Source organism: Natator depressus, chromosome 8 (assembly GCF_965152275.1).
Source record: "Natator depressus isolate rNatDep1 chromosome 8, rNatDep2.hap1, whole genome shotgun sequence".
NCBI classification, from domain to species: Eukaryota; Metazoa; Chordata; order Testudines; family Cheloniidae; genus Natator; species Natator depressus.
Window position 1 is genome coordinate 29,335,032 of NC_134241.1, and position 22,418 is coordinate 29,357,449.

At 41.4% G+C, this 22,418-nt stretch overlaps 1 protein-coding gene across 1 annotated transcript in view; it reads right to left on the reverse strand.

Annotated features, from left to right (window-relative positions):
- Window positions 1-22,418, reverse strand: part of SLIT3 (slit guidance ligand 3) — a 790,143-nt gene that overhangs the window by 89,328 nt on the left and 678,397 nt on the right. The window contains exons 25-26 of the mRNA XM_074960679.1: window positions 20,662-20,825; window positions 13,466-13,590 (exon numbers count right to left, since the gene is read on the reverse strand). Of these exons, the coding sequence (XP_074816780.1) occupies window positions 13,466-13,590; window positions 20,662-20,825 (289 nt within the window). The remainder of the gene's footprint in view (window positions 1-13,465; window positions 13,591-20,661; window positions 20,826-22,418) is intronic.

Below are 22,418 nucleotides of genomic sequence, written 5' to 3' on the forward strand. Positions count from 1 at the left end.
TCTTAAGACAAAGGATTCCGTATCAAATCACATTGCCCTGGGAGGCAATATACATAGATCGCTGCATGAAGCTGAGGTCACTCAGATCTGTCTCCTTTTTGACAGATCCAGATGATGCAGTTTCCTCGTTTATCCTGTAGCTGGCCAACATAAGATGGCTAAGGCTCAGTCGGGATAAAATGCAGATGATGCTAGCTGGCAGGGTTAGGTAATTAGAAGAACTGTCAGAGTGCATGTCTGATCCATCTGTTGGTGGCATATATACAAATTATTTGACAAAGCGGGTATTCCGGACAACATTAAGGTACTTTTGAATCTGACAGCTCTTAGATAGCAAGCTAGATTTGTTCATCTGTGCTTTGTAAATGGGCTGTGCCTATTCCTTGCTAAAGTACACCTTGCACAGTCATTCATGCCTTTGCCACTGTGACACTGGCAGACCAGGTACCAGCTCATGCCAAAGCCCATAGGCCTCATGGAACACTGACAAATGCATAGCTGGAAACCAGTCTGGCTCACCTGTGTGTTAGCATTGTTAAAATAGATGTTAAGTTGATAAGAATGTGTTTAAACTTGATGAAATGCTTGAAGGATGCAGCATGTATTGATCTCACTTATAATCTCTGTAGTCGATGGCATAAAGTTATATTGAGTGTTCTCATTGTAAATCTCTGCAACTGTGGATCACCAAACAGGAAAGAAGCATTAATTAGCCTAAAGTGCCGGTCCTGTGGACAAGAAGCCTCATTGAAACCACACAAGCCATTGTGAAACATCAAAGGACAAAAACTTTGTTGACTGCCCCGCACCACCACACCCACCCATGAAGAGGAGATGGGTATCACCCTAGATTCATCAGTTTGAACTTTGGGGGAAAGGAATAAAAATGCCTGATGAGAAGAAACTGTATCACTATGCTGCTTAGAATTGGTCAAGGGCAATATTTCTAAGCATGAGCAAGGGATCCCCAAGTTGCCTGCTTTGGATTAGTCCTAAAGGACATATAGAACTTGCATATTATAGTAGCTACTATTACCTTTTGGAACCAAAGACTGTATCTCATTTGTGTGTGCATGTTTACCTGCTTTAACCTGAGAAATAACTCTAATTTATGTTTCTTAGTTAATACATCTTTAGTTAGTACTATAGAATTGACTACAAGCATTGTCTTTGGTTTGAGATCTGAGGTACACTTGACCTGGGGTAAGTGACTGGTTCTTTGGGACTGGGAGTAATCTGAATATTATTGTTGATTTTTGGTGTAAGGGACCATCTATCACAAAGGCAGGCTTGCCTGGGTGACAAGACAGATTGGAGTATCCAAGGGGACTGCCTATGACTCCATGTTAAGGCTGTTACAGTGCTTTTAGCAGTTCACACTTGTTGGTGAGGTCTAATTATAGAACACAGCCAATTGGGGGTTGGTGCCCTCTTCCTTGATAGTCTGACCTGAGGTTGGCACTCACACTTGTGAGCTATCTTAGACAGCTTGACAGCCACCTCCAGGTTACATTACTGCAAGTGATAATAAATTAACACATTCCTTGGTAACCTGTCTCAATGGTTGATTACTCTCACTGTTAAAAAGTTGCATTATATGATTGTTAACAATAATCCAATAATCTAATGTATTTAATGTGAGAAAAAAAGTTTCAATCATTTCCAATTTTAGTCAAAGTTTCAGATTTGGCTTGATCTCACCTGGACCAGTTCATTCATCTATTTTTGGGTGACACAGCAACCTAACCTAAATCCCGCCCACTATTTTTCACACATGGTGAGAAATACTACTTGCTGAAAGCCACAGAAGGTGATTTCAGGAAAAAAGATCAGTTTAGGTTTTAGCCTCTGAAACCGTCACAGCACTGGTGAGTGTAGTAAAGATACAGAGAACTGTTACTGCCTACAAGGCTGTATACAGTAACCTTCTGCACCAGTTTGGCTTCATCTGGCATCTGATTAAACAATAATTGGACATGGCAGCAGCTTTTTGGTGACTTCCTTGTCAATAAATCCTATTTGTCAATTTATAGTAAATTAGGCCAACTCTGCTCTCTTAAGCCTCATTTTATTTTAATCAAAAAGATTTATGATCCTCCAGGGTATACTACACCTTCCATTATCTTTGTAGCTAGTAATCAAGATTATCTCTGTCAAAGTCAAGGGGCAAGGATTTGAGGTATTAAAAATATTCTGGCATTGGTGCCCATCAGTATGAAATTTGATTCTCGTGGATGCTTGAGGTTTATTTGTTAATAATATACATTATTGTGTATTTCTTCTTGCCTTATGGACCTCTGCTTACATAAGCATACTGTATTTCAATGCTCCTTACAGATAAAGGACTTCCAGGCTTTCAATCACCAGAAAGAAGAGGTGGAACGAATCTACTACATGAAAAATCCACATCCTATACTAATGGAAGCAATCTCCATGAATTCAATGTTGGAACCCCTGGAATACTTCCAGAAATGTAACTATTTAAGAAGTAAACCAAAATCCTAATTTAAATTGAAAATAAATCATTGAAGTACCCTAAAATATCCTATTATAGATGTTTCCAGATTTATATAATTCAGACTACAGGAAAGATGTCAAAGGAGGGCTTAATTAGAATTTCAGAATTATAATTCAAACACACTGAAAAAACAGAGGAACATTTTCTCTTGTCTCTTTCCATTAATGTAGTGATCTTAGGTGCTACTTGTAAAAAGCAGGTATAAAAACTTTTTAGGCAAGAATGTGATTTTCAAGAAGACAATGTCTCTTTAAAGTGTGGCTTATTTCCTCCAAAAAGTCTGATATCAGACCATGCCATGACATCATGAAAGACCAAGTGTGACATGACTGATGGCCATATGTAATGATTGGGTACAGCCACGTCCCATGGCTGATGTGAGATGGATGGACACAATTAAGTCAATTGGGTTAAATGGTTTTAGAGAGAGTCAGTAACAATCAAAAACAATGAAAAGGACAATCATGTTTTATTCTCCTTTTAAAACCAGTAATCATAGTAAACTTTCAATATTAGAGCGTTTTGTTCTGTGGAGGACACATAACCACTTGGCACCTAGCACAAGAGGAGCCAATGTGGCACTTAACATTGGCTTATTCCAGTCACACAAATCAGGAGCCAAAATACTGATGTTCACTTTTGTGGATTTAGGTCCCGATTCCACAAAGCATTTAAGCAGGTGAATAACCTTATCCCCCCCGCTTGCCAAAGCACTTAAGCACAGGTTTACCCCAGAGACTCTCGGAGGTAAAAAGGAGGAACAGACTCCAGAGAGAGCAGAGGAGGCAAGTCTCTCTGACCTCCACATGGCTCAATGATTGAGAATGTGAGACCAATGGGCCAGGATTGACAGAATGCAAGAGGCTTTGATACAACTGTACCTATTGCGCATGGGTTTTGTCCAAATGAGCTGATCACCCGTTCTGAGGCAAGATATGGCATTGTACCCTTTCTGTTCTATAGGAGGTAATGGACTCTCATTGCCTTAATGAAAATTGTTTTCTCTACTGCCTTAGATTGCTTATAGAAATTTCACACAAAGCCATCCCAAGGGAAGGGGAAACAAGGAATTAACCTCCAAGGAGAGGTAATGCGCTTAAACTCTGATGAGGGTCTCAGACAGAGAAAGACAAAGGCTAGAAGGTCATGTCTTATATGGTGAAGTCAATGCCAGAGCTGCACAGGAACAGCCGAAGGGTAAAAAAAAAAAAAAAAAGAGCCAATCATGAGAGGCTTTAATAATAAGGACGACTGTCTAGTGTGACTGATGGCTTCAATCGGGTGGCTGGTGAGGTTGAAGAAAGATTAATAGTTAAATACATACAGCCTGACTGAGCAGGGACATAACAGTCTACAGATACCTGAAGGATGAGGACACCGAGGAGGTAGAGAAATTACTTAACATAATAAGAATGGGTATAACTAGAACTGAGAGGATGATATTAAGAAAAGGAAATTTAATTTGACATTAAAATAAGCTTCTACGAGTGAGATTTATTAGAGCGTGGAACGGGAAAAGAAAGGGGTGGGAGCTTCATCTCTTTGGACACTTAAAACTAGACTGATGAGTAAATGTACAATGGCAAACAATCCTGCATTGGCAGGGGACTGGAGGAGAAGTCTTCTCTATATCAATTCTGGGTTATATCACCAGCTGAGGCTCTGACTCTCTAATTTATTTAGAGTCACCTTTATTGTGGGGAAACATTGCTGCTCATCCCTTTTTCCTGATGCAGCACTGAACAATCAGAGTCAATGCTTCAAGTCACTCAACATCTGCTTTCTCACTGCCCTAGAGCAAATGGAAACATTTCCTCAGTTTGGCTTCATTGTTAATAGCCTTCATTAGGCCACAGCATAATACACTGTGCTTTTTACAAAGCTTCTGATGAGTATGTGCCTGCCTCACCACCCTCAGCCAGAAACTGTGGCCTGTAATCCTTCCTTAAGCCTTTCATTGTTATACTCTTGTGCGTGTAAATCCTCACTTTCCCTAAACCTACTGTAGCAAGGGAAAAGGATCCTTACACAAATCAGCTAACCAATGCACAGTTGTCTCTTGGGAAGCATGAATAAAACCTCTAAGTGTGAACAGGTGGGTGCTACGCTTTCCTATTTCATAGTCTTCCTGTCTTGGGGGGCATCAGATGAAATTATAACCCCTGCTGGTGCCAGTGGTCTTTGCCTACAAAATCCACACACACACAGGCTCTTATTTTAGAGGGCCACCCATTACTTCCCCCTTACCTCTTAACTTCTCTGGCTCCCCACTTTATCTTGCGGAGAGCTGGAGTACTCCCACATTCACTGATAATTGTTCTAAGTACTGTAGCTTCATCAGAAAAATCTCAAGGCTTCCAAGGATAGCATCACAGGATGGGAATCTAGTTCACGGAGACAGAATCTCCGAACAGCAGCAATATTTCGCTGCACTGATTTTTTTCACACTAATCAAACTTGGCAAGGGACTAGCATTCCACTATCTTTCCCCCCTACCCTGAGGCTGTTAATGGAAAGAGGCCCAAATAGGATAACATGTAAAGACCTAGATGTTTGAACTCTCCTTCATATATGGAAGAGTGCAGGCAAGATTTAAGAGTTCCTTCCAATTTCTCCTCTTTCTGGAATTCAGACTGAAGGATTTTTCTTGCACTGACTGATGTACAGGGATTTATGCACATGTGTTAATAGACCCAAAGAAATAAAAGAAAGGAGTTGTTTTCCCAAATGGTATAGTCTAAGAAATTAGAGCTGACATATAGTCTTGTACAGTTGACATGTATCATAAGCCAAATTCTGCTCTCAGTTACACCCATGCAAACCCCACTCAAGTCAGTATAACTGAGGTTAGAGTTTGATGTTTTGCACAGACTGTTAACTATAGATGGGGCCAAACTTTAGCAAAGAAATGCTCTGTCCCAGTGCCCGAGAGATTTATCCAGGACTTTTCCATTTGCTTTGTCCTCATGAAGAATACCTTGTCTTGGAGAATTGAGGATGAAAGTTATCCCTCAGGATAGTCAGGTGTCAACACATTTAGAACTGTGTAAATTAAGACATTGTCTTTTATCTCAATCTGGAAATGAATAGGGAGGAAGTAGAATTTATTGAGCAACATTGTGATGAACTCACATTAGCCTCTGTAACTTAAAAGGTGTGCTGTACCAGTTGCACCTGCTAAGTAATGCTCACCTTAAATCTCAGGGAGATTTGCAATAGCCTAATACTGAGGTGATGAAGTCATGGGTCAGCCATACTCATTCCATTTTATCCAAACCACCAAAGCTCAAAGAGGTGAGGAAAGGGGAAGGGCAATTATTCCATTAAATATTTTCATTTGGCCTTATTCTCACATATTAAATACAGCACAGAATGTATTTTAAACTCTTCTTCTTTTATTCTGCTACTCCCTTAATTCGGGAAGGGGGAAGAGTGATTATTGTTTAATGGAGATGATTTTCCTTTGCTTGTTCCTGGCTAAGCTCGCTATCAAGGGAAACTATTAAAAAGAACAAATAAAAGACCAACAAGTCATGCATGTCCAATGAGGTCATTATCAGAATGTAGAAGGCCAGAATATACTTATCATATTCCTCAGGTTTTGCTAGCACACCTACTCTGGTAATGTTTTACTTTTTCAATTACCTCCCAATTCTCAATTTGATTATCCTATTTAATTATAATTTAGCCATGACCTGTGTGCTATCATAGCGATTGTGTAAAAACCGTACTCAATAGACTACGTGAATTAAAATCGTGCCATTATCTCCATATATAGGAGTCCATACAGTCCACACAATTCAGCATTCAAAGATGGAGAAAAAACAGAAAGAAAGACTTCAGGATCTATTTTATAGTGATCCATCCTCAGACTGACAAACATCCTACAAGGGAAGGCACAGATATTTTTTAAATGATGGTATCTATGATGGGGAAGGGAGAAAGCAATCAATATGTTGGCCGAAAGCTTGAGAGCTAAGAGTTACCAGGTTTAGACACACACACTGATCATTGGAGCCTTGGGCACACAGGACCCCAGTAACGAAAGAGCGCTGAGAGAATGCGGAATTGGTCAACGCTACGCTCGGCTGATGCAGCAACTCATGGTGTCGGACACCATCAGGTGGTCGAGGGACATCTACATAGAACATATCACTGGATATCAGCAATACCAGGAGGGATAAACTGGAGTGCCGATGAGAAGCACAGTCAGGAAAGTAACTGAAATACTTTCCTCATGGATTGTATTTTCCAAATGGACAACCAACCTAATTCTGAATTACTGACGAACAATCTCCACTCACTGATATATTTTGCTTTCCACAACCAAATCTCTGTACAACTTTTCATGAGTGAGGTACCCGAGTATTCGGATTCTAATATCTAAACTCTGTTAAATGTGCTCACCTAAATTTGGGTTATCGCTGATTTTGTACTCTATGTATCATATGACTTTAAAAACAAACTTTGTATTTGTGGATAATCTAAGCACTATACACAGAAGTACAGATACTCTTTTCTCAACCCATGTATTATATAATTTTTTTAACATTAACTTTAATAAAATGTTTAAAAGACCCATATGTCATTGTTTCAGTGGAAGTTGTATGTAGTGAACTTCAATTAAACAGCTGCATTTTAGCTGACAATGACATCCTGAAGTTATTCCCAGTAAATCCTGCTAGTCCCCATAGGTGGCACTCTTACACTATCCGTTGCTTAGACACCAACACTCTTCAAAGGCAAGAGTCCTGAAGGCAAGATTTCCTACAAGGCTTATCTGTAACGAACAGATTCAGTACCCAATATGAGGAGAGAGCAGCAGCAGAGATAACTATCAGCACTTACTTTCCCCCATTTTAAAGCCAGCATATTTCTACCCTCATTAAATGGAATTGTCTGTCCCACAAGCCTGCCAGCTCAGATTTAGAGTGAACAATTCATGAGCTACCTTACTTTTAAGTCCAGCCTAAGACTTGCAGTGTTATACACAAGAGACATTGCTAACCAATATTTACATGTGCATTCTAGTGGGGAAAAAAGAGTTCAAAGGACACCAAATGTAGCATTTCTGGTGTAATTGTATCAAAGGGCCAGCTTTAAATGTGGTAATGCAAAGAAGATTACAAGCCTACTACTTCCACTGCCATGCTATCTATAGCAACTAGAAGAAACTCTTGATACCATAAGCTTGAACTAAATTTTCTGCTGAGTGGCACTCTGTGATTTCGAATGGCCACCATGAATACTGAAACCCCAGAGAAGTTAACACCCCATTTCAGGGAACCCAGAGACACCGTATACACTTCAGCTTAACTGAATGAGGTTATAAGGAAAATAAGGCTGGTTGGTGTTTTTTTCTTCCGGTGATACACTCCTCCACACAGGATTTTCTCCAAACTTACATCAAACAAGGAAAAAAAATGCTGTGAGGGAAGATTTAGGGCAATTTATCAAGATCTGGGAAATAGCTTCCAGATGGACAGAGCTGTTTGGTGCTGGCTGGTGAGAAGGAAGCAAGGTATTGTTATTGAATTAGCATGAATCTCTGGCAGAGAACAGCTTGGTAGAAATAGAGTGCTCCCTTCATATGGTTTACATTTGGACCTGTCAAATTTTACTTTTACTCAAAAACCCACAGTGAAGATGCAGGGTTCTTTTTTACTTATCACATTTTCCCAAGTTCTCCCTGTACTAGTTATAAGTCAGTATTTCTAAGCTGTCTGCTTTGCTTTAAATGCCACACCTGGGTATGTTCATTCTTTGCTATGCTTGCATGAGAGTTTGTTACTTACAAGCTCAAAAGCAGACCCAGTTCACACAGTGAATGAAACCTGTCACCTGAGAATGTGAGTCAGAGAGGGACAGAGAGAAGAAAAACTAAACTTTCTATAAGATATTTAAATAAGTCACCTCAAGAGCTTATCAAAATGGTTCTAAGTAAAGTTTATCCACTCTGAGGTCTAGTAAACACTAGAGAAGGTTTGCTGGTATACATGGATAGTTATACTAGCAAACTCTCCTAATGTGGCTGCAGCTTTGACCAGCAAAAAACCCCTGCATCTACACAAGGGCTTTTGTCAACATATGTAAAAAAACTCACCCCCCCCACAACCAACATTATATTACCAATCAAGGTTTGTAGTATATACCCGGCCTGCCTCACACATAGCTACTTCACAACGTGTCTCTTCTAGCATAAGGCATACAAAATATGAATGCATAAAATCTATATATACTCCAATGAGCATGGATCAAAGTTATTTACTTTCATTTACATTATCTCAGCAGTCTCCTAGTCCTGCTTTCAATAATTCAGGGTTAGGTTGTTTTTTTTTACATACCAAATTCAAAATGATCACCCTGACTATTAGTATTTTATTGACACATGGAGACAAGATAGCCACAGATTTCCCTAAATTATATTAGTCAAACTTTGGTCATAAACTGCAGCTTCTGACTGATTTCGACACCCAAAGGAAGTCTCCAAAGTTATTTGCATATGTAAGGAGAAATGGTTCTCTCCAAGATAAACTGGGTGATAGTAAATAATATGAAAAAATAGTAAATATAAATTATCTCTCTTTTTCGCAATAAGATTTTCCTGGTTCAACATCTGATCTTGGCTTTTCTATCTTGAATCTACCAGAGCCAGGAAGCTAACATCAACCACCACCACTCTGAAGCTCACAATTTATTGTAGATCATTCCTCTTAGATTAGGTCTTCACTTACAGTGGTTTGCAGAGTACAGAGACCGTACGCCCAGCCAGCACAGCATGAGCAGTGGGTACAATAGACCAGGGAAGACTTAGCCTTCCCTGGCACTGCCGCTGACATGCCGCCGGACACCTGGGCCGCAGTGGCCCCCCCTTGCCTGAGGCCCCCACCCCCTGCTGCTGCTGCCTGCCTGGTCTCCTCCGCTCCACCTTCTCCCTCCGGAGGTCCCCGCTGCTTGCCACGTCCCTCCTCCTTGGGGATGGGGGAGTGAGGAGGCACGTGAAGAGCCAGCGGCCGAAGGAGTGAGAAGGCTCGGCTGGGCACTGGGGCCAGCAGCTCGGGGGGGAGGGGCTTCAGGGGCGGGAGGGGCTGGCGCTGGGGCCGACCTGGTGCTTGGGAGGCTGGCAGCAATGGGGGCCAGTGTCTCAGCTGGGGGAGGGCTTTCAGTGCAGGGCTACCTGTACCTTACACACTGCCGCAAGTCTAAATAAGGTCTTACAGAGGCTCCAGTGAGATACCACTTGGAAAGATTGTTGTGAAGAGGCAGCAAAAGTCCAACTCAACTTGTTAAATAAAATTGTTTGTGACACTCAGCAAAAGCTGGCGACAAACAGACTGGTACAAACTGGATTGTTTATGTGAAAAGAATTAAGATAAGGGCTCTGCAAGGCTCCTGGTAGATCTATGGCTTGATATGATGACGAGCTGAAAGATTCTAGAAATGGGAGGAAACGTTTATAGCTGAAATCCCCAAAATGTGTTTTGATTGGTTAAAGTTAATAGGATGAGGCTGTGGTCCCTTCTTGGACACTGTGCACCTCGGAGTCATTCAGCAGGAGCAGAGAACAGCTGGACTAGAAAGAGAGAGAGTTTACCATCATGGCTCCCACTCACCTCACCTCCTGGGACCCCCCCCCCCCGGATCCATTATGACACCACTGAGTCCTCGGCATCCTGAACCTGAAAGGCATCCTGACCAGACTGGGCCAGAGACTGGAAAACAATGACACCACCACCAGCAGCAGCTTGCACTAGGGCCTAAACAGCTTCTGGAATGTGAGCCTTGGGTTTCTGCTGTCACCCACTCCATCATGAGTTCCGTTCCTAGATCTCTCTTTTTGCCTTCCGTGTAATGAGACAGCCAAAACTGCATCTTTGTAACACTGCTGTGTGCCAGTAAGGTAGCTAAAAGTGATGCCCTACATTGTCCAAAGTTGGAACAAGGTTGCCAGGCCTCACCGTGGCAGATAAGACTGTGTGCTGGGCCCATGTTTCTCCAGCAGCAAGGTGGCAAGTAAGAGTCACCACCAGAGACAGCAGCAGTATTTTCCATTTTTGCTGTTCTTTTCTGGTTTCTTGTTTGTGAGTGTATTTGTTTTGTTTTATTTTCCAGGGAACAGGAGCAGACTTCAACAACAGCAGCAGCTCCAGACTCTCTCAATGAATACCATCTCTAATACCATCTAAAAGACTCTCAAACAAGGGGTTTCCCTTATCAAAACTGTCTAAAGTGAAAGGGAAAGGAAATACGGGAGATTGTTAAAAGGAAAGCTTTACTTAATAGTTCATGTTTCAAATGCTTTAATTGTTTTCTGTATCTTTAATAAAAAGGTTAAAAGATTTGTAATGGTGATTGTTACAGTGAGAGTCACCAGGGATAACACAAAATCCCAGATCACAATGAATTGTTCAATGTTGTAAGCGTGAACAATGATGTCATTAATATTTTATCCCTGGTGTGCCAGAGACACCACCGTTTCAACACAACAGGATAAAGCCCACGATTGATGCAACCCGCTTCTTAATCTAAAGGGGTTGCCCCATTCTTTATACTTGACAGCCCAGTCCCTGACATGTATGAACATATGATTATTTGCATTATTTAATTTTATATTGTAAACACCGTAACTACTAGCACCTTACACGTTATGCTACCCTTGATAGTTCTATTAAGCTTCCAGTGATCTCAGTGGGAGCTGGGAACCTAGACGAAAGGCAGCACGTAGCCCTATCATTAACAGTGGAAGTTCTACACCAGAACGGAGGAAATGATATTGCTAAATAACTAGATTTTCCAGTACACTCTACTGGAATTGATAGTAAGGTGTTCTCTCTCTTTCTCTGATACTGCTACGTATTCTATTACAAAGGATAACAGTACTTCACATCAAAAGTATTTCACATTTTCAAATTACTGTACAAACATTAACACTCACAACTGAGTTGAATTAGTGTTATTGGACCCAATCACCAGCTCTGTACAAAATCAGTATCAATTAGTGGTTACCATATAGGAACATCTCCACTCACTTATACCGGTGGTGGTACCTAACACCCACTTTTCCCCGATGTACATGACTACACAAGGTCAAGACTGAAGAATTAGGCCCACTGTCCCAATTTGAAAGAAGAAGACAGTTTACATGACTTAGCCAAGGCCACACAGGGTTAGTAACAGAGTCAGGATCTAATTTAGACCTAACTTATAGCCTCAGGGTATGTCTACACTACGAAATTAGGTCGAATTTATAGAAGTCGGTTTTTTAGAAATCGGTTTTACATATTCGAGTGTGTGTGTCCCCACAGAAAATGCTCTAAGTGCATTAAGTGCATTAACTCGGCGGAGTGCTTCCACAGTACCGAGGCTAGAGTCGACTTCCGGAGCGTTGCACTGTGGGTAGCTATCCCACAGTTCCCGCAGTCTCCGCTGCCCATTGGAATTCTGGGTTGAGATCCCACTGCCTGATGGGGCTAAAACATTGTCGCGGGTGGTTCTGGGTACATATCGTCAGGCCCCCGTTCCCTCCCTCCCTCCCTCCCTCTGTGAAAGCAAGGGCAGACAATTGTTTCGCGCCTTTTTTCCTGAGTTACCTGTGCAGACACCATACCACGGCAAGCATGGAGCCCGCTCAGCTCACAGTCACCGTATGTCTCCTGGGTGCTGGCAGACGTGGTACTGCATTGCTACACAGCAGCAGCAACCCATTGCCTTGTGGCAGCAGACGGTGCAATAGGACTGGTAGCCGTCATCGTCATGTCCGAGGTGCTCCTGGTCGCCTGTGTGAGTTCGATCAGGAGTGCCTGGGCAGACATGGGCGCAGGGACTAAATTTGGAGTGACTTGATCAAGTCATTCTCTTTAGTCCTGCAGTCAGTCCTATTGCCCATCTTATGGTGAGCAGGCAGGCGATACGGATTGCTAGCAGTCCTATTGCATCATTTTCTGCCGGGCAGGCAAGAGATGAGGATGGCATGCAGTCCTTCTGCACTGTCTGCTGCCAGCCAAAGATGTAAAAGATAGATGGAGTGTATCAAAACAAGAAATAGACCAGATTTGTTTTGTACTCATTTGCAACCCCCCCCTCGCCCCCCATCTAGGGGACTCATTCCTCTAGGTCACACTGCAGTCACTCACAGGGAAGGTGCAGCGAGGTAAATCTAGCCATGTATCAATCAGAGGCCAGACTAACCTCCTTGTTCCAATAAGAACAATAACTTAGGTGCACCATTTCTTATTGGAACCCTCCGTGAAGTCCTGCCTGAAATACTCCTTGATGTAAAGCCACCCCCTTTGTTGATTTTAGCTCCCTGTAAGCCAACCCTGTAAGCCGTGTCGTCAGTCACCCCTCCCTGCGTCAGAGCAATGGCAAACAATCGCGCATCTGAGTTGAGAGTGTTGTCCAGAGCAGTCACAATGGAGCACTCTGGGATAGCTCCCGGAGGCCAATACCGACGAATTGTGTCCACAGTACCCCAAATTCGAGCCGGCAAGGCTGATTTAAGCGCTAATCCACTTGTCAGGGGTGGAGTAAGGAAATCGATTTTAAGAGCCCTTTAAGTCGAAATAAAGGGCTTCATCGTGTGGACAGGTGCAGGTTTACATCGATTTAAAGCTGCTAAATTCGACCTAAAGTCCTAGTGTAGACCCGGGCTCAGTCTTCTTCCCCCAGGCCTGGCTGCTTTTTGTTTTGGTGCTGATGTTAAAAACGAAATCAACTTGCCCTTTTACATTCTCTCCAGTATATAAAACATTTAAAGAACAAATATACACACTACATGGAGTAAAAATCTGTAGCTGTGTGCATGAAAGGCACACAACCTACTTGAGCAAGGGATGGTTGAGCTTCCTTGCCTGTACAACTGACTCCCCTACTGATACAACATTGAGGAAGCCAGCAGAAAGCTGAGAGTACTGTGTGTCTTTTAAGGTAGTTCAAGTATAGTCATACCTTGAAACCAAATGGACATGTGCATCGATAGAACTCCACTGGATCATTGTTGCATGTCCCATTGTTCTTACATGGACTGGAAAGGCAAGGGTTACACTTGGACACAATGCTGATATCTACTGGTCCTGCAAAAATGAAAGTGTCGAATATAAGTGGAAAATGTGGCTTGCAAAATTCATTCTTAGTTAATGCACAAGATACTTACCAGTACTGACACTGTGTGTTTTCTGCCCCCTGCAGTAACAATAGTATGTGCACTTCACGTGATAACGTTTAATCACAAAGGATTAACTCAAATTTTAAATCCTTCAAGCGTTGGACAAATCTCAATGATATCTGGATATTTGTCTGAAGAGAGAAACACCCAGCTTGCAAAAACAGACTGCAAATGTCATAAAATTTGTTTACTATCAAGATTTTTGGAAATTTCCACTTCCATCAGTGCTGGAAATTCTGCAAGAGCAGCCCCTGATTGCTAATATTTTGACATTTCTAGTTTTGTGGATGAGACCAAAAGAGAAAGTGCAGATTCAGCAGCAAAAATTAAAAATGGGTACAAAAAAGTTGCACAAAGATTTGTGAAGCTTAAGAAAGGTTCAATTAGAGGTTTAGGAGACGGTTCAATGTTTCACCACCCATAGTTTTAACATGGTTTATTTTCGACTAAATTCCCTCCTGTTCTTACTGTAGAAAAAGCAATAGCCAAAACATAGATATATCTGGGAAATGCTGCAACTGTTATTGCCCTGTATAAGACCACCAATCCATTTTTAAGCCATTTAATAAACTACATAATTGGAAACAACCATTCCAAATGGGTAGGAGAGGGTGTGATCAAAAGTATCCTTGCACCCACAGCTTACATACTATTATAATAATATTTGTACAAAATATGCCTTGTGAGGTATAATTTGAAAATTAGTAACTCACTGGTCAATATCATTATGGTGAAATGTATTTAGCAACGTTACATGTAAAGTTATGAAACCCCCTGTACGATGTTCATAGCACATGTTTAAAACCACAGCCCTACCCAGGCAGACGTATCCTGAACGAAGATTTACCTCAATTTACATATAAGTAGTGAACAGGGTCCTTGAGACAGGAGGGAGAGGAAATGGCAGTAGAAAAAGCAAATTTGAATTTCAGCAAACAAAGATGAGGAGAAAGGACATGAAGCCTCCTTCACCATGAGACTCTATGTCACCTTCTTTACTGTGTGAATAAACTTTGCTTTGAGGTGTAACTCTCAGAAGAATCCACTTCAAAGACTATCCAATTGGACTATAAAAGAAAGGGGGCAGAAAACCCCAAGCTCTCTCTCTCTTTCACCCAAGAAGACAAAGGAACCAGCCCTTTGACTTTGGGGGTAGATCCTGATCTTAGAATTTGGTCAGCCATATTGCTGGGAACCTGTGGTAAGAATTTTACCTTGAACTAACTCAAACTTGTTGTGTGCTAGCTACTAGAAAGTGTTTTATCTTTATTTTTCATTATCATTTCTGAGTTTAATACCCGATACTTGAATTCACTTAAAAACCCTATCCTCTTTTGTTAATAAACTTGTTTTATTCTTTAATCTAAACCACTCCAGTGCTGTGTTTAAACAGGACTCTTTGATAACTCCAGGTAAAGTAGCAGACTGTTGAACATTAGATATTAAAAACCCATTATCCCTGTAAAGGGTTAAAGTGCCCAGGAGAGGGCTGTACAGTGCGGAGCACACGTTTCAGAGACTATTCAGCGTTGGGAGTATGTTGGGGCCACCCTGCAGTTAGTAACCAAGGCTGGTGGGAAGTCAGAGTGTGACTGGAGTGTTGCTGACAGGCTGCTGGGCCAGAGCTACTGGGCCAGGGCTGCAGCTATACACAGGCACTCAGGCTGTAATCTGCATGCCCGCAGGCTCTTTGTGAGCGTCCCTTGTTGGGAGCTCTACACTAAAGCATTGTGAGGCATCGAGAGTTGCAAGGCAGGTGATGACACAACCCTCACTGGTTTGGATTGCACCCCAAAATGTGACAGAATGTTTGTGGGTCAGCAGGAACCTGATCACAGCCCAGAATAGTGGAATTTGGAGACTCAAGCTGAAAGCCCAGAGCCAGATGAAAATCATTTTATACCACAATGAATACCGGCCTCCAGCTACCACTGTAGTCCAGTGATTCCCCTGTCCTTTGCACAGTCATCTGCCTATATTGTCTGGCTTGCTTGCTCCTTGTAGATCCTAATTGCAGTAACTAGCTCCTGTTTGCGGAGGGAGGGGACTGCTTATGTGGGGAATGGGAGTATTGATGCTCAGGCAGAAGAGCAAGTGATTGGGTAGTGGAGGGTTTATTGCAAGGAGAAGGATTCAGGCAAGTGTGAGGAAATGGGGGTGGCAATAAAGCTTCATGTGAACATATTGCAAATATATGGGTTTAAGAATCAAAATGGTCTCGTCAATCTTTCTTAAATGTACTGCTTTGTACACAAGAAACATGACACTCGGACATGAGAGAAAGACAGTAAGTTGTTTTCATTCCATTACTTTTGTGCATGCAACATCCCTGTTTTAACTCCCTAAGGCACCAAGAAAGGCTTGTGAAAAATGTAAACAAAAATAGAAACACACAAATACTTGAAACAAACACAGACGCTAGACACCACACACTCAGGCATCTACACCAAAGAGAACTTATGGCTTCCTGTGTAAACACAAAAATTACCCAAATTTAAAAACAAGTATTTATTTACTGGACCTGAACAGGTCATCTGCAGGGCAAAGCACTCAAATTGTCAAGGAAGCTCCATCGGAGTAGTTACTGTCTGCTGTGTCCACCTCTAGCATGCAGTTGGGTACTAAATCAATCAATATTATAGATCTGTTAAGATGTTAATAAAGATAGGCAAATTTGGAAATGTGAAAATAAAACTGACTTTGTAGTCACTAACTTTCAAATATTAATGACTCAAATGGTTTTAAAATGTAAAAATGGCCAAAAGATGCTAATTTATTTCAAGCAGTGAAGGTCTTAAAGCATTTTATTTCCTTTAAAAGAAAATATTTCTTTTAAGTGCAAGGACTCCTCAAAAGTACCGGCGATCAGTAATAAATTTTAAATAATTTAGGACAGACCAAGCACATAAGATATGGGTGAGGAGGGTTGAAAAATATTTCACTAAAAGTTGGTAAAATCTGTTGTTCATCGGCTGAAATCATCTAGTCCACGGTGAATTTTCATCTCTGAGTTACATCTGAGTGAAAACATGCTTCATGTTTGAAATACTAACAGATCCTTTCACTGATGGCTCCTTTTGGGCAGTGCAAAATTGGCAGCCAGGTGAAAAAGCAATGCTCAGGAAATAGAAATTCTTTGCTATGATTGACTGTATTAGCATTCCATCATAAAATAGTGACAAACACCTTCCTTGTGGCAGATCTGTATATGACAAATGTGTCACAACTAAAGAGAAGAAGTAAGTGATGAGCAAGACAGAAGAAAACTGACTTTGTGGGTTTACATTTTAGGAAACTGTCCAGTAATTCCGTAATTCACTATCCAGTAATATAAAAATCTATTGTAGGGTTTGCTTCTGACCTAGCAAACCCTAGCTGAGATATTGACCGACCAAATCATTATTAATATTTATTATTTACATAGCACCAACAGGGAGCAAAGGGCTTAACAAATATGTACATTGACAAGGACTCTGCCACAAAGAGCCCTCAATCTAAGAGGCAAATTCCGATGCCCTTACTCACTTGCTTACACTGCAAGTAGTGTCACTGAAGTTAATGAATTACTAGTTAAGTTAGGTGCTATTTAGTCTGAATAAGGGTATTGAACCTGGCCCTAAACAAAACACTACCCAGGAAAAGGGCCCACAAAGAAAGGAATACATCCAAAAGAAGACTTTTCTCCTCCTTTTCTGCATTTGTGTGTTTTATATCTAATCCATTCCTGTCCTGCTTTATTTTCACTTTTTTCCTATTTGCTGTAAAGTCTAGATACAACAGCTTGCCTGACTTCAGCAGAAGAGGTTAGTTTGAATGGCTGTAGTTATGTCCGTGGGTTTTTTCCCCTTTATGTGCTACTCCTCTGTTGCTTCTCCCAAAAGTGAGATTAGCTATTTGGGAAAAACGAGGTGGCCCAGGAGGCAGCATGGATTATACTATACACTATATATATATAGTGACAGGTTCGGGCTGGATGGCTACAGGAGAGTGATAGAAGGCAGATATATTAGCCCCAGGTTAAGTAGGTCCCTTTTCCCTGGGTAAGGTAACAGGGAAGGTTCCAGTACAATCAGGAACTTTCTGGAAACAATTAAGGCAGACAGGCTGATTAGAACACCTGCAGCCAATCAAGAAGCTGCTAGAATCAATTAAGGAAGGCTAATCAGGGCACCTGGGTTTAAAAAGGAGCTCACTTCAGTTTGTGGTGCGTGCGAGGAGCTGGGAGCAAGAGGTGCAAGAAGCTGAGAGTGACAAGGCTTACTACTGGAAGACTGAGAAGTACAAGCATTATCAGACACCAGGAAGGAGGTCCTGTGGTGAGAATAAAGAAGGTGTTGGGAGGATGCCATGGGGAAGTAGCCCAGGGAGTTGTAGCTGTCACGCAGCTGTTACAGGAGCCACTGTAGACAGCTGCAATCCACAGGGCTCTGGGCTGGAACCTTGAGTAGAGGGTGGGCCCAGATTCCCTCCCATCCCCCCAACTCCCTACTTGATACCGGAGGAGTTGAACTGGACCGTGGGTTCCTCCAGAGGGGAAGGTCTCTGGCCTGTTCCCTGATCCACTAGGTGGATCAGCAGAGACTGCGGGAATTGTTCTTCTTCCTTTCCCCATGCTGGCCAGTGATGAGGCTAACTGAGTGAATGGCAGATTTGAGCCACGAAAGTGGCCAAAGTGAGGGCTGCCGTGAACCTCTGAGGCGAGAAAATCCGCCAATAAGCGCAGGACCCACCAAGGCAAAGGAGGAACTTTGTCACTATATATATATATATAGCTATACACATACACACACACGCACACAGTACATCCCTATGGCATTGATCAAAGCCAATCAATGAAGGAGCTAATCAGAGCTCCGGCACTTAAGTAGCCTATTTCTTTGCCCTTGGGGGTTTGATTTATAAACCATGTAGCAAAAATGTTCGCAGTCTAGTGCAGTCCTTTCCAATAGTGCTGCAGACAAGGAGGACAATGTAATAAAACACAGAGCTGAGTCTGCACTACTTGGGCCTCAAGTCCGGTCCTGTTTGCACTGTTCTGAGACAAGATGTGAACATTTGGCTTTTAGTCCAAACATTGGGTTAAAGCACAATTTTGACAAAAGACACATTAATTTAGAAAGTCCTGCGTGTCATTCTTCAGCCTTGTCGTGCTGTGACCGACAGGAATATGGCAATAATGAGGGGAAGGTAGTGGGCTAGAATGAAGAGATTGTTTTTATTAGGATTTAATTGCAATTGATTGTGGAGCTCCACTGACTTCATTGGGGCTCTGCACAGGTGAAGGACAGAGTTCACACACAGGCAATTGCAGGATCGGGGTGTAAGTGTGCGTATGGGGGTGACAGATTGCTCTGATAAGTCTTGTACATTTGTTTTGAGTGAAGGGGAGGAACACAGTGGGAGGAATCCGGAAACTCTCTCCATTCTAAGCCAGCACACCAGCGGCTCTATTTGTCCACAGACTGCTGCTCGGTTCATGTGGTGGGTGACCTCAGGAGAATGTTTCAAGGAGAATCAGGCAAAGCAATTTCAAAATATGAGTGTTTCAAGAATAAAAAGTTAGCTACTTTTTTGCTGCATCATATTTCAAAAATAGCTTCATCTACAAATGCCACATTTGTTTTCTTCATTTTTCCTTGTGAAAGTTAGCAGATTGTTGGGTGTTTATTTAGGAATATTTGTAACTCTCAGCAGTGAAATTATGAACTCAGCAAAGAGCAGAGAGGTCTGATTATGATTTGCTGTCTTAAAGCTATCATCACTTTTAAAATAACTGAATTTGAATGTTCTAGTTATTAAAAATGAAGATGGAAGGTCAAAAAAGTCAGCTCCGGTTTGGGAAACAACCTTAACTTTAGCCTAATGTCAACACTCGTCCTCTGTTCAGCAATCAGTTTAATCCCAGCTGCTATACAATCATCCCGCTAAGCCAGTGACATTATTATAATTTATTATTACATATAAGCGTACGTGGCACTTCATAGATAAATAACAAGATGATGTCATTTCCCCTTAATTTCCAACCACAGACCCTCTTCTCTATTACCATAAATAGTAAATACACATCTTCACACTTCTGTCTTCACATATAGGCTAGCAACCCAAACATACATTTCACATTCCAAAAACAATTTTGACAGCAAAAAACACAAACATATCCCCTTTATTTGTCCACAATTTCATTAAGTCAGAAAGCCCACTCATTCTCATTCTACCTCCATATAATATACCTCACTATAACTCCTCAATCAGTTTCTCCTCATATAGCTCTTATATTCCATCACCCCAGTCATATACCTGCATCCTCTTCTGATCTTGCAACATAAAATACATCTAATACACCCAGTTACTGATCTAGAGCTGGTAGGACTTAGGGTTGGAGTTCAAGTTGTTTGTGGATCTTCAGTACAAATGTCCTTATCAAAACATATTTGCTTTCCACCTGCAACTTCTTTCCTACGGCTTTCAAACTTATTTTTATAACTATAACATTCTCATTTTTTAAAAAATGTAGAATTACTTACTGCATAAACCTTCTCTTACCCAAGTTTTTTTGGGTCTGGAAATAAATTATTTGATTAATTATCCCTAAAATGACATTCCATACAGTAATTTACAATTATATTATCTGATGTAATGACAGTGTTGCTAACTCATGTGAGATTTGGTGCTTCCCTTAAAGCCCCAACTGCCAGAGCTAAGTGATTGCATGAGAATATCAGCTTTCACTGTAAACAATGACGTTTCTAGCCCTTCTGTGAGTGGAGAAAAGTTTGAAAACATGTCCCAGGTGGTCTTCAATAGCTCAGAAACCACAAGGCAAAAAAAAAAAAAAAGAGAGCCCTAAATTCGTTTTAATATCTCACGATTGTTGAAGCTGTGGGTTGGCGATATTCTACCAATAAAGCTGTTTACACAAGATAAGCAATGACACTCAATCAAATGGTTTACAGACCTCAGCCAAACAGCTTGCTCCTACCTTTGCACTGGAAGTGATGGGTTGGTGTTGTGAGCAGCAGTCTGTCTGCCATGTCCTCTGGCCCACTGCAGCGTGCAATCCCTGGCTCTTTGTACCCTGCCTTCACCCATTCCGAAAGCCAGCGCAGACTGCAGTCACAGTTCAAGGGGTTGGTACCTAGAGCCCTGGTGATGTAAAACAATGAACTAGTTCCTTTGCTTGGAAGCAAAAATAGCCCCTCCGCCCCAAATGGCACATTTTACCCAACTCTCCACATTAAACTTTCCAAATAACTGGAAAACTTGATTCCAAAGAGCTAGAAAGAAAATCCTTCAATATTTAACAGAATTTCAATGTCTAATGTCTCCAAACAGCCCTTTGAAGATGTTTTGGGCAAAAGTCATAATGGTAGATTAGAATTCAGCATAAAGTGGGCCATCAGATTTTCATTCTCACCTCGCTGCTCCATTTGTGTTCATTCCAAGGCTTTGTCTACACTATGCACCTTTTAGCAACATGGCTGTGCCACTATAGCTGTGTCACTAAAAGGCGTGCAGAGTAGCCGCTGTTTGTAGACAGGAGAGAGCTCTCCTGCCGACAAAGCTACCACTGCTCATTGAGGCTGGACATTTTGTCGGCAGGAGAGTGCTCCTGCCGACAAAGCGCTGTTCACACTAGCGCTTTTTGTCAGCAAAACTTTTGTCATTCAGGGGTGTGTGTGTTTTTTTCACACCCCTGAACAACAAAAGTTTTGTCATTCGTTTCCAGTGTAGACAAAACTCAAGTCTCAGTCACGGGCCTTCTATCTTCCGCTATCCCTAGAACACTGACCCCATGCCTCTCTGACTGAACATTCTCTCCCTGGCTCCTTTCTTAAGGCTAACCTCCTCCAACAATCCTTCTCACACCTTTCTTCTCATCATTACTAAGCAGAGTTGAATAACTTACTACCGATCATTTATTCAAGAAATTTACCCCATTTCCACTTGAGCGATATCTATACACACTGTTTCTCTAAATTTATTATTTTAACCTGACAAAATTCAGCTGTTGTTTGTTTGCTTGTTTAAACTGTATGGCCTGAATGATGATATTCCATGTTGAGCTGTCTTGCTTACTTATCATTTCAAAGACACTTTTTTTTTTATAGAAGTAACCCCACTACAGGCAGTGGCACTACACTCATGAATAAGAGTTTGCAGTTGCTTGTTAATTGTGAAGACACATTTTCTACCGCAGAAACAGTCACCTAAATAAACAAGGAAAACAGTTCAGGATAGGGTGAGTGAGTGAATTATTGATGGATATCAGCAAATAATGTAACGATTCTGTAAATGATTATTTCAATTTTTAGATGCATCTGCTTTAGTCATGGTCATGCCCATTTTTGTTTGCTTAATGAAAAAACTCAAGGAATTAAGTTTTACTGGGAAAAGTTAGCAGGTGATGACTTTCAATGTCACATGCACAAATTTTTGCAGAAACCAAGTTTTAATTTTGAACATCTAGGTATTCTTGGGGAAATGCTTATGTGCTGAGCCAATCAGGGGACAGCAAGAACACGAGGTGAGTTGTCTGATCAAAACAACGAATTTCAATTGGATCTTAAGCACAAACTTGAGAACTCTTCCTGGAAAGGGCTATTTTATGAATTAGGGTCTAAAGTTGTAAAATGCATTAATGAAAGACCTCTCTTTTTTTTTTTTAAACCAAGTTTTGGTTTGTATTTTTAAAACTGTAGAGATGCGTAATATCAGGCATGTGAGTTGTTACATTTC